General features: G+C 43.3%; 1 protein-coding gene across 1 annotated transcript in view; it reads left to right on the plus strand.

Moving 5' to 3' along the window:
• The window catches only part of PRTFDC1 (phosphoribosyl transferase domain containing 1), a 62,720-nt gene extending 52,591 nt beyond the window's left edge, over window positions 1–10,129 (plus strand). Inside the window, exons 5-9 of the mRNA XM_015414295.1 lie at window positions 1,645–1,662; window positions 2,040–2,122; window positions 4,031–4,077; window positions 6,235–6,311; window positions 9,101–10,129. Coding sequence (XP_015269781.1) covers window positions 1,645–1,662; window positions 2,040–2,122; window positions 4,031–4,077; window positions 6,235–6,311; window positions 9,101–9,148 — 273 coding nt within the window. The 3' untranslated portion in view covers window positions 9,149–10,129. The remainder of the gene's footprint in view (window positions 1–1,644; window positions 1,663–2,039; window positions 2,123–4,030; window positions 4,078–6,234; window positions 6,312–9,100) is intronic.
• Window positions 10,130–14,232: the final 4,103 nt, after the last annotated feature.

The following is a 14,232-nucleotide window of genomic DNA, read 5'->3' on the forward strand; positions in this document are numbered from 1 at the left end:
AAAGAGTCCCTGTGCCACGAGCTAGCATGGGGGTGGCATCAGACCAGTCTAGCATTTGATTGGGCAACATTTGCGAACAGGTTTTGATAGGCAGGACAAAGCCAATAAAAGAGCCTGTGTAACTTTTACTGTGATGCAGTTAAATCAGTCATTTCTGAATTTTATGGCAGCAACCCTAAGAACCCTTTTTGGGGAGCAAACCCTGCTAAATAAAATGGGGCTGACTTCTGAATAGGCTTGCTTGGGTTTGCCCTCTGTGCATTACTTCATCTCTGCAAATTGGAAGCCTGCCTTTGCCGTATTCCAGGTGCAAAAGGCCTTGCAGTTTCTTGCCTTGAAAACCCCATGAGGGGTCGCCATAAGTCAGCTGTGACTTGACAGCACTTTTCCCCACCACCATCTGAGCAGGGTTACCTCCTCCTAAGTCCACTGAACTCAGTGGGCTTAGAATTGTATTGTCTGGAAGCTTGGGTTCTGAATTCGCAGGGGGTGTCCTAGAGATATGAAGATCCAGGAAGTAACACAGAAACATTTTTCCATATTCCCCCCTCCCCCTGAGGACTTACTGTTCCCACTAAAAAAACTGGACATTTTGGACAGCACCAGGGGAAAGAATTATGTCTGTCTGTCTGTCTCTCTCTCTGGAATGAGTGACATACTTTTAAAAGCAAGGTTTTACTCAAAATGTATTGTATGAGGACTATTTAAAACTATCTGCAGCATTAGAGAATGATCATGCCTGTGAAAACTGTAGACATGAATAACAAATTTGCAAGGATATTGTTTAAATGTGACTAATTTCCTCCACAATTATTGTGCTATAACTGTAATATGACAGTATGCCATTGAAGAATTCACACAACTCTCCTTCCTGCCACTCCTTGGCTGGCTGGCTGAGGGCCAAGCTACATTTTACACTGGGAAGTCCATGACTGATCTCCTGACTTTTAAATGCAGCCATGGTGTGTGTGTGTGTGTTTTAGTTAATTTGAGCAGGGGAGCAGAGCAGCACAGGAGGTACAAGTATGTAACCTTTCCCCTAAACCAATGTCCCCATCTAACAATGTGATCCTAAGCAGAGTTTCACTCTTCAAAGTCCACTGAAGTCAATTCTGCTTAGGAGAGCACCATAAAACACAACACACATATACAGGCGGGTGGCTGTTTGCTCAATGGACAGGAAAAATAAGATGTTTCAGACATAACATACGTCCCCACCACAGCCTGACATTCACACACAGAGTGACTAGCATCTTGAACCGAATGGAACGAGCATCACTTGCTGCAGTGGGGGGGGGGGGGCTATTTGGTTGGAAAGCGGCATAGAAACGTTCTTAAATAAATAAAATTAAATCCTCACACCCCATCCAGCTTCCTCGAGCAGAGTTCCTCATGGCTACATTTGTTAAACTGTCCAGGAGCCAGGGATACTGTGCCTCTTGGCCCTTGGTCCCAGTGCGTCTTGAGAAGGTGTGAAGCTCTGAAAAATCAGAATCAGGCTCCCTGTTCAGTAATTCACTCGGAGAGCTGAAGACGCAGAGGGCCTGGGGTTCATAACGCATTCCTTACATACTGTAAACTGTCATGATTCTGTTTCCATTTCCTTCTGTATTTAACTGAGTATGTTTCTCTGTTTTGTTTCAGAATGTGTTAATTGTGGAGGTAAGTTCACTGTGTTTGCATATGCAGAAAGGGTACAGTTCTGAGGATCAGTTCATACCGTGTTACATGCTCTCCTAGATCCAGATATGTAAACAGAATCCTGTGAAGTCCACAGAAGCTTCACTGAGGTAGTTTTAAAAAGCCCTTTAACTTTTGTTATGCAGAGGGGTTGGGTGTGTGTGTGTGTAGTTCATTTGAGTTCATTCCAAGTGTGGCCTTTAGTGAACATAACCTTTGCTTAGGCCTTTCGTAGTTATAACCCTTTTTAAGCAGAGTGCAGAAGGAACAGAACAAGTCAGTTTTCCAAGCAGAATTCAGTTACTGAGGCAGAGCTGTCAGCTCACCATTTTTTAAAATACCTTTCATGCTTTACAAAGGATATCATTGGAACCGGAAGGACAATGAGAGCTCTCCTCAACAACATTGAGAAATACAAGCCCAAAATGGTTAAAGTAGCAAGGTGAGTGACATTTTGGTGTGGGGGGGTACCTCAGTGGTAGAACACGTGGTCTGCATGCAAAAGGTAGTGGCCTCAATCCCCGACATCACCAACCGAAGAAGTAGGGTTGCCAGGTGCGATCGTCACGCCAGCGGGGGGATTTGGGAGGCAGTCCAGGAGTGGGTGGCGGCATCCCCAATGCGATGACGTCATGCAGAAGTGACGTTGTTGCGTTGGTGACGCTCTGCTTTTGGGGCAAACTCTATTGTTAAAACTGAGCTCAAACTATAGAGTTTTGCCCAAAAAGCAGAGTGTTGCCGTGCGACATCACTAATGCAATGACATCACTTCCGCGTGACATCATCGCATTGGGAACATCGCCGTGCAATGTCACTGTTCAGGGGTGGGGCTTCCCCCACCAGCCAGCTGGCCAGCGACATGCAGAAGCCCCAAAAATCGGGGATCCCCCACCCGGACTGGGGGTCTGAGAACCCTGCAAAGTAGTAGGAGGGTTTAAAAATGTGAAGGCCCAGGGGGAGAAATGGAAACATTCAGGGGGGAAGTTCCCCCCATAGGACTCCCCCCATTTTTCTCTTAGAAAATCTGGAAATTTGGGAGAACGCTGAAAAAACTTCCAGGGAAATATTTTATCTTCTGGATTGAGTGAAATACCTTTTAAAACAAGATCTTACTCAGATTGCATAGTTTTGAGATTTTTGTGTTAAACAGTCTAGTGCCTTAGACAATGGTAATTTCTGTGTATACTGGACTGTTCGACATATTTTCAAGGATAATTTGTTTTTTTTAAACATGGCTAATTTTATTGACAATTAATTTGCTATAATGTGTATGATGATAATACACTACTGACAAGTTCAGGGTTTTCAGTGTTATAAAGTTTAGGCTGTTATCCAGAGATACAGCCAACCCTATTATGAGTGAGAATATTTCTGTCCAAATAATATATTTCCTTTGGTTTACTATAAAATTTAGGTTTTCCATTTTCCATTTTAATATTTTCTTCTCTCTCAGAGATAACAATTGCGCTCTCTCTCTCTCTCTCTCTCTCTCTCTCTCTCTCTCTCTCATATTGACTATATCTGCAATTTTACTTGTATCAGACTAGGGCATTTACATTTTTAAACGTATATACTAAATAAGATATAAGGTCACAAATGATGAATTTTATGTTAATAAAGCAGCAGAATCAAACTGATTCGTTGATTGGCTTGATCCAAACAGTAACTATTACATGTGTTTCCAAATTCCCAGAAATGTGTCACCTCTGGGAGGGCTGGGAAACACCCTACTCACCTTTTTATTTTCTCTCAGTTAATTACTGTATAACTATATATATTTATATAGTTATTGTTATTAATGGAGAGAAAATAGAAAGGTGAGTAGGATTGGAGCAGGACAATGGATGAACTGGGTTTTCCTTTGGAAACCAGAAGTTTAGTATCATCTACTTTCTGTATGGGTGGATTACAGAAAGAGACAACTGACTCACAGCTAAGAATAGGGATAGAACAAGGCAGAGGAAATCCTTATGGAGTTTCCCCTGGTCACCATTCAGACATTTCAAACGTAATTGATAGCAGATGGAGAGACAACAAACCTAACTGATCTACCATAAGCAGACTAGTGCTACTGAAAGGGTAAAGGAAAGTTTAAAATAAGGCAAGGCAGGCCTCAACACCTTGTGACTTACTAAGCCAAACCTGTGTATGGTGGCCCAGTAGGGACTTCCAAGCTCCTCATTGGCTGCATAAGGAAGGTGGGTTATGTTCAGCCTGGTGTGTCACAAGCTGTACGAGCCCTGAGGTGATGGAAGAAAAAGCAAGGAAGAATGCACAATGAGGAGTTAATCTGAACAAATCCATTTTTTTCTTTAATCAGGGAAACATTTTGTTCTTTATTTCATGACAGTTTGTTGCTGAAAAGAACATCTCAGCCTGATGGGTACAGACCTGATTGTAAGTGGATTTTTCTTCTCTTCCTGGCTATAGTTAAAATAGTCCATTGCCCTCTTTTCATTGAACAAGCGAGAAGTGACACGTCCAGCCCATGGAACGTTTTCAGCATTGATGCTCGGAATGATGTTTGAACACCGGAGAGCCAGTCTGGTGTAGTGGTTAGGAGTGTGGACTCTAATCTGGGAGAACCGGATTTGATTCCCCCCCCCGCCACATGCAGCTGCAGGTGTGACCTTGGGTCAGCCACAAGTTCTTTCAGAGCTGTTCTCTCAAGAGCAGTTCTCGAGAGAGCTCTCTCAGCCCCACCTACCTCACAGGGGTGTCTGTTGTGGGGAGGGGAAGGGAAAGGAGATTGTAAGCTGCTCTGAGACACCTTTGGGTAGAGAAGGGTGGGGTATAAATCCAGTCCCTCTTCTGAATGTGAAAGGGCTACAGCATAGATAGTCATTTTCAAAAGGGTTATTTCTACCTAGGGTTGCCGACTGACTGGGAAACCCCCAGCCAGGCCTACTCCCCTCCCCTTTGATAAGCAGAAACCAGCAGGTAACACTTTTCATGGTGCATAGCAAAGCGGAGTCGGCCCTGGTTAGTTCTTGGACGGAAGACCACCAAACAAGTCCAGGGTCATTACACAGAGGCAGAAAATGGCAAACCGCCTCTGCTCCTCTCTCGCCTCGAAAACCCTCCAGAGTTTCCATAAGTCAGCTGCGGTTTGACAGCACTTTCCACCACCACCACCATGGTGGAGGCTAGCAGGGAGTAGCTGCATCTGGCTGGACTGCTCCCTCGCTCCTTATCTTTCAGATGCCTTGAAAACCCTGCGAGGGATCTCCATAAGTCAGCTGCAACCTGATGGCACTTTATACACACAGCTAAGCCCGGGTCCTGGTTCAGATGTCACAACAGACAGTGGCTTGTTTAAATTGTAACGTGTACTATAAATTCTTGATATAAGCCACAAATCCCAGTGTGTCCATAAACCCCCAGCTTCTTGTGTGCTTCTGGGCTGCCTCTCTGTCTCCTAGCAGGGGAGATAACCTCCCTCCGTTCCATTGCTGTGCCCAGTTGGCTAGCAAACTGTGGCTTGTGAATGCATATGTCACAGTGTACATGCATATGTCACAACAGGAGTTGGTGTGGCATAGAGTGTCAGACTGAGACCTGGGTTCGAATCCCCGCTCTGCCGTGGAAGCTGCCAAGTGACCCTGGGCCCATCATGCTCTCTCAGCCTGACCTACCTCACAGGAATGTTGTTGTGAGGATAAGGTGGAGGAGGAGAGAATGATGTGACAAGCTGTTTGTGGCCTCATGGGGGATGAAAGCACAGCATAAAATAAATAAGCAACAAACCAGGAGTACCAATTGTGGTTGACAAGTTAGCTACCCTCCCTCTTATTGCACACCAGCTCAAGGCTGAAGACTTTCTGGTTTAGAGCATTAACTCTTGACAGTGAAATTGGGCGCTTTAACACGTTGCAGGTGTGAGGGTTTTTAGCCTACAGACCAGGACTCTAAACTGCAGTATAAACCTAGTTTAGAATCCAGGTTTGTAGGAAAGAAACAGACCACCAATTTGTTTAAGCACCCAGTTTGAATGTCATGCTAAATTTCAGTTAATTCTGATCTAGGAAGTCTTTGGATCTAGCTGATACATGGGGAGAAGAGGGTAAGAGCACACAAGCCTGAAATCCTGCAAGGCGTATTCTTGGACTATACAGACTGCAGTTTATTGCCGGAAGGTATCAGAAAATTCACTTGAGAGTTAAGTACGCCCAGTGGCTGCCTTCAGATGTCATGAACAAAATGAGCACACTTTGGTTAACAAGAATGAGCATTGTAGATTGAGTCATCCGAATGCAGCCATTACCAGTCTGGGTAAGAGTTGCAGTTGGCAGAGTCGGTATTTTCTTTCCCTGAAGAGAGGACCTTTTTTGTATATAATTGTGGGTCGTTGTATGACCTAATTGGGTACCTTTGAACAACTAACTGAGGAAGGAGGCCTTTCTCAGCTGTAATGAAGGCTTCCTTAGCTTCACATGAGGGGGAGCTGAGATTTGGCTGTTGTATGTATTTTCCAGGTCAGTGAACTATCACAAGAAGAAAGCGTCCGTGTTTGTATTTCTAACAATATAGTCTTTCTTTGTTTCCCCCGTACAGATTATGGATTTGAAATTCCAAATTTGTTTGTGGTAGGCTATGCCTTAGACTACAATGAGCACTTCAGAGATCTAAATGTAAGCATCTCTCATTCTTGGGGCCCTAAATAAGCTTTTCAAAGTTGTGGCTCACAAACCTGGTTAGTCTGCATTGGGTTGCCTCTTTTGTGTTTGGAACAATAATAATGCTTTTGCTGTGCTGTCTAATACTCAGCTTGCTTGTCTTCACAAAAGCCCTGCCAGTGTTGCTTTTTTAACGCCCATTTTGCAGATGGAGAACTGAGGTTGAAGGGATGATGTCGCTACCCTCTGAATCTAAGGCTGAGACAGCATTTCCATGCTTGTCTCCCAATGCGGTCTGTCTTGTATAGCACTTTGAGCTAGTGCATCTGTAGAGTCCTCCCTTCTTGACATTTCAGAAGGTGGAGGGATATTACGTTTTCTCAGCACTCCAATTACTGCATTCTGTCAAATGGAAAACTGGAGAGGGGCTGTGACTTGGTGGCAGAGCATCTGCCTTGTGTGCAGAAGATCCTGGTTCAGTGCTTGGCATCTCTAGTTAAGAAAGGGATCAGCTGGTAGGTAATGTGGTAAACATCTGCTTGGGACAGCTGCTACCTATCAGAGTAAGCAATATAGTATAAAGCAGCTTCATGTCTTCAAAATGCGTCCATTCCATTTTGCAGATTTCTTTTTAGTTTAGTTTTGTTCTTAAAGCAATGTGATAAGAGATATCTTCAAACTGTCTATACCTTTGTGGCAAGGTAGGCCAAATTTATTCTTTGATCTGATTTGATTTTTTTTTAAGGTGTATGATTTACACTGTGCATTTCAAGCATTTTTATGGCAGCTTACAAAGTTTATCCTGTCTTAAGTAAGATGACCAGACATAAAATGAGTATCTTTAATAAATGTGGAGGAGGGAATTTTGCCAGATCTTGCCATGTGCATGTGCTAAAACCTGCACCTTGGTCATTCCTGAAAAAATCCTGCTTCCGTAGAACTATTGTAGGGGTTTTTTTGTTGTTTAGTTTCTCTTCTGGTAATGGTTAATTTGTTCAGTTTGTTTTAATATTTTTGTAAGCCAATTGTTCTGACCAGTTTAGGTGGAAGTACAGAGGTCTGTATCTAACCAACCATGCAGTTCTGAAGACTTAAGAGCATTTAAGTTTCTCCAAAAGCAAATGGCAGTGTTAACAGATTCCTGACCAGGAAAAAGTTTCACAGGGTATGAAGAAATGCATTTTTTCCTGGCAGATTTGAAATGAGCAAAACCTCCCCTTTGCGGTTTAAAAGTCTTTTTCTTTGGGTAGAGAATATGCAGGGGGGGGGGTCAGTACAATTGCTTTTCAGCTTGCTTTCATACAAATGCTAAATCGATCTAGCAGGAGAGATAATGGGTGGGCCAGGCTCTCCCCCTTACCCAAGCAGGAAACATAGAATTGGAGGTGTTAAATGCTAGAGAGTCTTCAGGAAGGAGATTCCTGGAGATTTACAGGACAAGCCTGGAGATCTACAGGAAAAGACCTGGTCAGGGTGTGTGGAAAAGAGAGATGGTAAAATTTCCATGCAGGAGGAAGGAGGTCTCTTTTCCTGGGGTGCTGCATCCATGAGAGCACACAGAGCTCTCCTCTAAGAAGGCAACCATTGACCATGTGCTCACCTGAAGAGCTGGGAGAGAGCTGCAAGGTAATTGAAACACTGTAGAGACTTGTAATTTTCTAAAGCTAAAGAGCCTGACCTTTTATAACTACTGGTAAGGCATGTATAGCGAGAGGGACAGAGGATTTGCGTTTTACCAATTTCTTGGAATCTCGTGCTCAGTCTGGTGCTGTGCTAAAAGTATGCTTGCGGATATAACTTTTGATGCTGGCAGTGGTTCTCTGTACCACATAGACCTCCACTGTCTCAGACTTGCTATTTGAAAAGGAGAGGCCTGGGAGAGGCAGGCAGTGGCAAGTGGCTATTCCTCCAGGGGTACGCAAGGCAGTAAACTGTCCCTGTGGTGACCAGATCCTGGGCAGCAGGAGACACAGAGGCAAGGCCTCAGAACTTGGAAGGTAAGCTGGGAAACCTGATGCTCCCAGTGGGCAATTCCATACAAAGGTCAGGTGGTGGTGGTGAGCTACCCAAGAGTGAAAGAAAAGTCCAGGTGTTGAGAAAACCTTGGAAGGCAGGGTGGAATAGGGTCTGAAGGCCGGAGCAGGCCCGTTCTGCCACACAGGGGTTCAGTGATTGACAGCCCCCTCTTAGGAAAACTTAAAGGCTGTTAAGTCTTCAGAACTATATGGTTGGATATAGGCAGGGCCGGCTCACTCACTAGGCAAACTAGGCGATCGCCTAGAGCGGGCTGGCCCTTAGGGGCGCCAAACTGCACCCGGCCCCGTACTCTGGGAGTTTCTTGATTATTTGTGTTTTTCATTCTTCTTAAAATGCATTTATTTTTGAAAAATGGTGGGCGCACCGGGGGGGGGGGGGGCACCAGAAGGGATCCTTGCCTAGGGTGCAAAATAAGCTGGGGCCAGCCCTGGATATAGGCCAAGACAAACAACATTAAAATAAGTAAGCACATATTAGCGAATGTGTTTTATCTGTTCGTCTTGAGTGTTTACTGAGATGGATACTCAGCTTTGGATGAAAATACAGTTGATACTGTTAATTGGCTCAGAGATAAAGACCTCTGCAGAACAGTGTCTTCCTTCTTTCACAGAGCAGTGCATCAACTAATTAGGATTAATTATCCTAGTGCCACTTAAGAGTTGGTATATAAATCTACTACTGATGCATCCTACTAATTAGGATTAGTAATAAATGCAGTTAATTCTCTTTTTATGAATTGTTGACATTAAACTGTTTCATTATTTCAGCACATATGCATTATCAATAACCACGGCAAAGCCAAATACAGAGTCTAAAGTTTGCTGGACCGAACTGGAATTTTGACAGGATCTCCCGACAAACAATTCAACTGACATCCATCTCACTCATCCCGGACTAAATAAGTGGTATTTCCCATGACCAGCCTCCTCACACTTGTTCATTGTAGGCCTTCTTAATACCTTCTTAATACCTCAGTCGGTACAAAACGTCTAGAAATTGTAATCTTTCATATAATGAGTTTCGTTCAGAATAAAGAGATGATAGGTAAGGCAGAGATATTTGTTTTTACCCATTAACCCATAAAACAAGTTCCTTTGTGAAAGAATCTAGAACACAATTGTGCTTTTAAGACATATCTGTGCCTTCTTGCTGACTCTTCTTTTTCCTCTTTCTGTCCTTTGCCTCTGTTTACACCTTTTGAGACAAGTGCTTGTGCCAACACACAGGGACTTCATACTCTAAGACCATGACTCCTACTAAATGTTGCTGCTGATTACTTAGAATCCATACAGTATTAACGTGTATAGCAAATTAGAAAGCAGGAAACATACTTAGAAAGAAAAGTATGGTGTAAAGGAGCTTTGGAATTCGGGGGGGGGGGAGCTACGAAATGCTGCAGATGAAGATAATGTATATAACATGTGGATAGTATCTGATCTACCAAAGCCTTTTATCTGGCCCAAATAACTTAGTCTACCTTGGTTTCCTACATGAGGTTGGATGCAGACTAGACATTTCCACAGGGACAAGGATTTCTGGTTATGGAGTATGATTTCCCCACCTTTCCTCTCCCACATCAGCCCCAAGTGCCCTCCCCCCTCCAAAATCCCATGCTTGGGAGAGAGGGGTTGCCTGAGCAGAGAGTGGTAGGAAAATTGTGCTCCGTGAGCAGAACTCCTTGCACCCATGGAAATGTTTGTCTTGGGTTGCCAGCTGCGGGTTCCGAAATACTTCAGTATTTGAGGGGTGGAGCCTGAGGGCGGCAGGATTTGGGAAGGGGAGGGGCTTCAATGGGGTAGAATGCCATAGAGCCCACCTTCCAAAGCAGCCATTTTCTCCAGGTGAACTGATCTCTGCTGCAAGGAGATCAGTTATAATACCAGGAAATCTCCAGCCACCACCTGGAGGCTGGCAACCCTAGTTAGACTGGATCTGACCAATAGGTAGCATGTCGAGTGATGCAGATTCCTGAGCTTCCAGTACCAAACTGTCAGGCTTCATTTCAGTGACAGCATCATGACATGGATAAGGTAGTTGAACTATCCCTGCCTTATTACCTATCCCAAGCCTTATTACCTGGAATTGTCCCACCCCCACAAAAAAAAATCGCCAGGATACCAGAAGTGCCTATCAGAGTGGCTCCCTGTGGTGGATCGTGGGTTAGCTGAGACTTAAAATGACAGGATGTGGTTTGCTGGCCCTCTGTTGCATACTTAATGTTCTTTGTAAACTGATTGCAGGCAATAGATACTAAAAATGCCTTGGAATTCAGCAACTCATCTTGCTCGAGGCTCATTTATCATGCATGTATTTTTCCATATGCTGTTAATCATTCTAAGGCTACAGTCTTAAAATACTTGGAAACAAATCCCACTGAACTCTGCAAGATTTTCTTTTCAGTAAACCTGTTTAAGATTGTGTTTTAAACCATCTGTCATTATTATGTAAGCAATTGTGGCTCCCTTATCATTTTCTGTTATTGGAAGGGAGTGCGATGTGGCATAAATATATACATAAACTAGAAGGATCATTGGTTTCGAATCAGATCTCATTCCCGCACTATAGGACAGCTGAAGTATGTGGATTTTTAGGGTCCAGAATTGGTTGATCTTCATTGAATGTGATTGTTGGTGCGTTTCTGACAAGTCAACGTCACCTGTTCCTTCCAAGCTGTACGGAGCGACAACAGAATACTGAAAATGAACCTTTGAAAGGCACTTTTGATTTGACCTTTCAAGAGATAATAGTGTGTCATGGATGTACTCAACTGTGTTTAATATACCAAGTTTTAATTGGGACAGAACAATAGCTACCCAGCTTTGGTTTCCAAGCTGCACCCTTGAATTTGTTTACAATATAGGAAAGTCACAGATTTGACACAAAAGTGGAAAGTCTTCAAGAACACACATTTCCATAACTCAAAACTAATCATGTACAAAGGTTTGCTTAGAAGGCATTTATTTGTTCTCAGATGTTGATTTTTGTCTCACTGATCTTGGTTTGTTTTTTAATACGCAATTAACCTATGAATACAAATGCTGGAATGAATGTCTGGAACAACGTGTATTGTATTCAAGGGTAGGAAACATTTTATAATAAAGCTCTATAGCATTTTTAAGTGAACCTTATAAAGCCTGTGTGATTTTTGAGTGTTCCTGTTTTCTTCCTCGCCACCATTTGCAATAGGAAGCTTCCCCATTTACCTATTAGGCTTAATTTGAAGAAGAATAGTATGTGCTGTATACATACTGCTCTCAATAACTTCCTGAAGGAAGCCAAGGCAAAAAATTTTTTTAAAATTTAACACAAACTGATTTGTTCTGAACAACATGGGACCTATTGTTGTTAGGAGGACGCCATTTCCTTTATGTTGGTATACAAGGAACCCTTTGCTGTATTACAATTTGTTTTTATGTCTTTCCCCCCTTTTTCTTTAGCATATTTGCACACACTATAGAGGCCTTTTTCAATTTAAAGAAGGAAAACAATGTAAACATTTCCTGTTGGAATAATACTCTCAATATGTCCTGTGTATACTGTACCTTTGTATTTTTCTTAGCTAGATAAAATCCAGCATGAAGTACAGTCATTATGGGGTTATTTCCATAGGGTAATGGATTCATTCCTTTGCCCTCACTGGCTCTGCAGTGTTTGTGAATATTCTGTATGGATTTTTGTTGAGAAAGGGGTAGGTTGGTAGGGGAGATTTCCCTGCATTGAATTAGCCTGCATTGAATTAGCCTTCTTCTAAGCTCCAACAAGATCTGTAGGCATGAAATAAGGAAGCTCTTAAGATCTGAGAGCACAGTAGCCCTTATTACATCTTGGCGCAGTGGTTGAAGGCCTGGACTGGATCTGTGACCCCTGGGTGGCACAGTCAGAGTTAGCCTAACCTACTTCGTAGGGCTGTTCTGAGGGTAAAATGGGGAAGAGGAGAACGATATTTGCTACCCTGAGTCCCGCAAAGGATAAAACTGTACTAGATACATTAAAGCCATCAAAGCTTTCATTTTTTAAATGACACTTATGTAAGAGCAGGAAAAAGAGCAGTGCTGGATCAGACCACGCAAGCATCTAGTCCACCCTGTTTCTCACAGTGACCAATCAGAAGGCAAGAGGATCAAAAGATGGTCTCCCACCCCTGCCCCTACTGTTGCCCTCCTGCCCTGGATTTTTCTGTCTTTGAACATGGAGGTTCCATTTAGACATCACGGCAAATAGTGATCTCATGGATCACTGCCTTGATGTGGCGAGGGGGCTTGCGTGGATCGATGAGGCTGCGGGCTATGCCGTGGAGGGCCACCCAAGATGGACAGGCCACAGCAGAGAACTCAGACAAAATGCGATCCACTGGAGAAGGGAAATGGCAACCCACTCCAGTATCTTTGCCGAGAAAACCCCATGGACAGTAACAACAGGCTGAAAGATATGACGCCGGAAGATGAGCCCCTCAGGTCGGAAGGTGTCCAGCATGCTACTGGGGAAGAGCAGAGGACAAGTACAAGAAACCCCAGAAAGAGTGAAGTGGTTGGGCCAAAAGGACGTGGATGTGTCTGATGGTGAAAGGAAAGTCTGATGCTGCAAAGAACAATACTGCATAGGAACCTGGAATGTAAGATCTATGAATCAAGGTAAGCTTGACATGGTCAAAAATGAGATGGCAAGACTGAACATCAACATGGAAATCAGTAAACTAAAGTGGATGGGAATGGGTGAATTTAACTCCGAAGACCATTTTATCTACTACTGTGGCCAAGAATCCCGTAGAAAAAATAGTGTGGTCTTTATAGTCAACAAGAGAGTGAAAAAGGCAGTAATGGGATACAATCTCAAAAACAACAGAATGATCTCAGTCCGGATCCAAGGCAAACCATTCAATATCACAGTAATCCACGTCTATGCTCCAACCACTGATGCAGAAGAAGAGGCTGAAGTGGACCAGTTCTATGAAGACCTACAACACCTCCTAGAACTAACACCAAAAAAAGATGTCCATATCATCACAGGAGACTGGAATGATAAGGTAGAAAGTCAATAGGTAACCGGAATAACGGACAAGTTTGGCCTTGGAGAACAAAATGAAGTCAGGCAAAGGCTAACAGAGATTTGTCAAGAGAACACTCTGGTCATAGCAAACACCCTCTTCCAACAACCTAAGAGGTGACACATGGACACCACCAGATGGGCAACACCGAAATCAGACTGATTATATCATTTGCAGTCAAAGACGGAGAAGCTCTATACAGTCGGTTAAAACAAGTCCTGGAGCTGACTGTGGCTCAGATCATGCAAAATCAGGCTTAAACTGAAGAAAGTTGGGGAAACCACTAGGCCATTCAGGTTTGACCTAGATCACATCCCTTATGAATATACAGTGGAGGTGAAGAATAGATTTAAGGGACTAGATTTGATTGATAGAGTGCCTGAAGAACTATGGACAGAGGTTCATGACATTGTACAGGAGGCAGCAATCAGCACCATCCCAAAGAAAAAGAAATGCAAGAAAGCAAAGTGGCTGTCTGATAATGCTTTACAAATAGCTGAGGAAAGAAGGAAAGTGAAAGGCAAAGGTGAAAAGGAAAGATTTACCCAACTAAATTCAGATTTCCAGAGAACTACAAGGAGAGATAAGAAGGGCTTCCTGAATGAACAATGCAAATTAATAGAGGAAAACAATAGAATAGGAAGGACTAGAGATCTCTTCAAGAAAATTAGAGAAATCAAGGGAACATTCCATGCAAAGCTGGCCATGATAAAGGACAAAAAAAATGGGCCTTAGAAAGCATTACTAACAACAAAGCTAGTGGAGGTGATGGTATCCCAGCTGAGCTGTTCAGAGTCTTAAAAGATAATGCTGTTGAAGTGTTGCACAATATGCCAGCAAATTTGGAAAACGCAG

This window comes from Gekko japonicus, unplaced genomic scaffold, assembly GCF_001447785.1.
Source record: "Gekko japonicus isolate JY-2015 unplaced genomic scaffold, Gekko_japonicus_V1.1 scaffold80, whole genome shotgun sequence".
Taxonomy (NCBI): Eukaryota; Metazoa; Chordata; class Lepidosauria; order Squamata; family Gekkonidae; genus Gekko; species Gekko japonicus.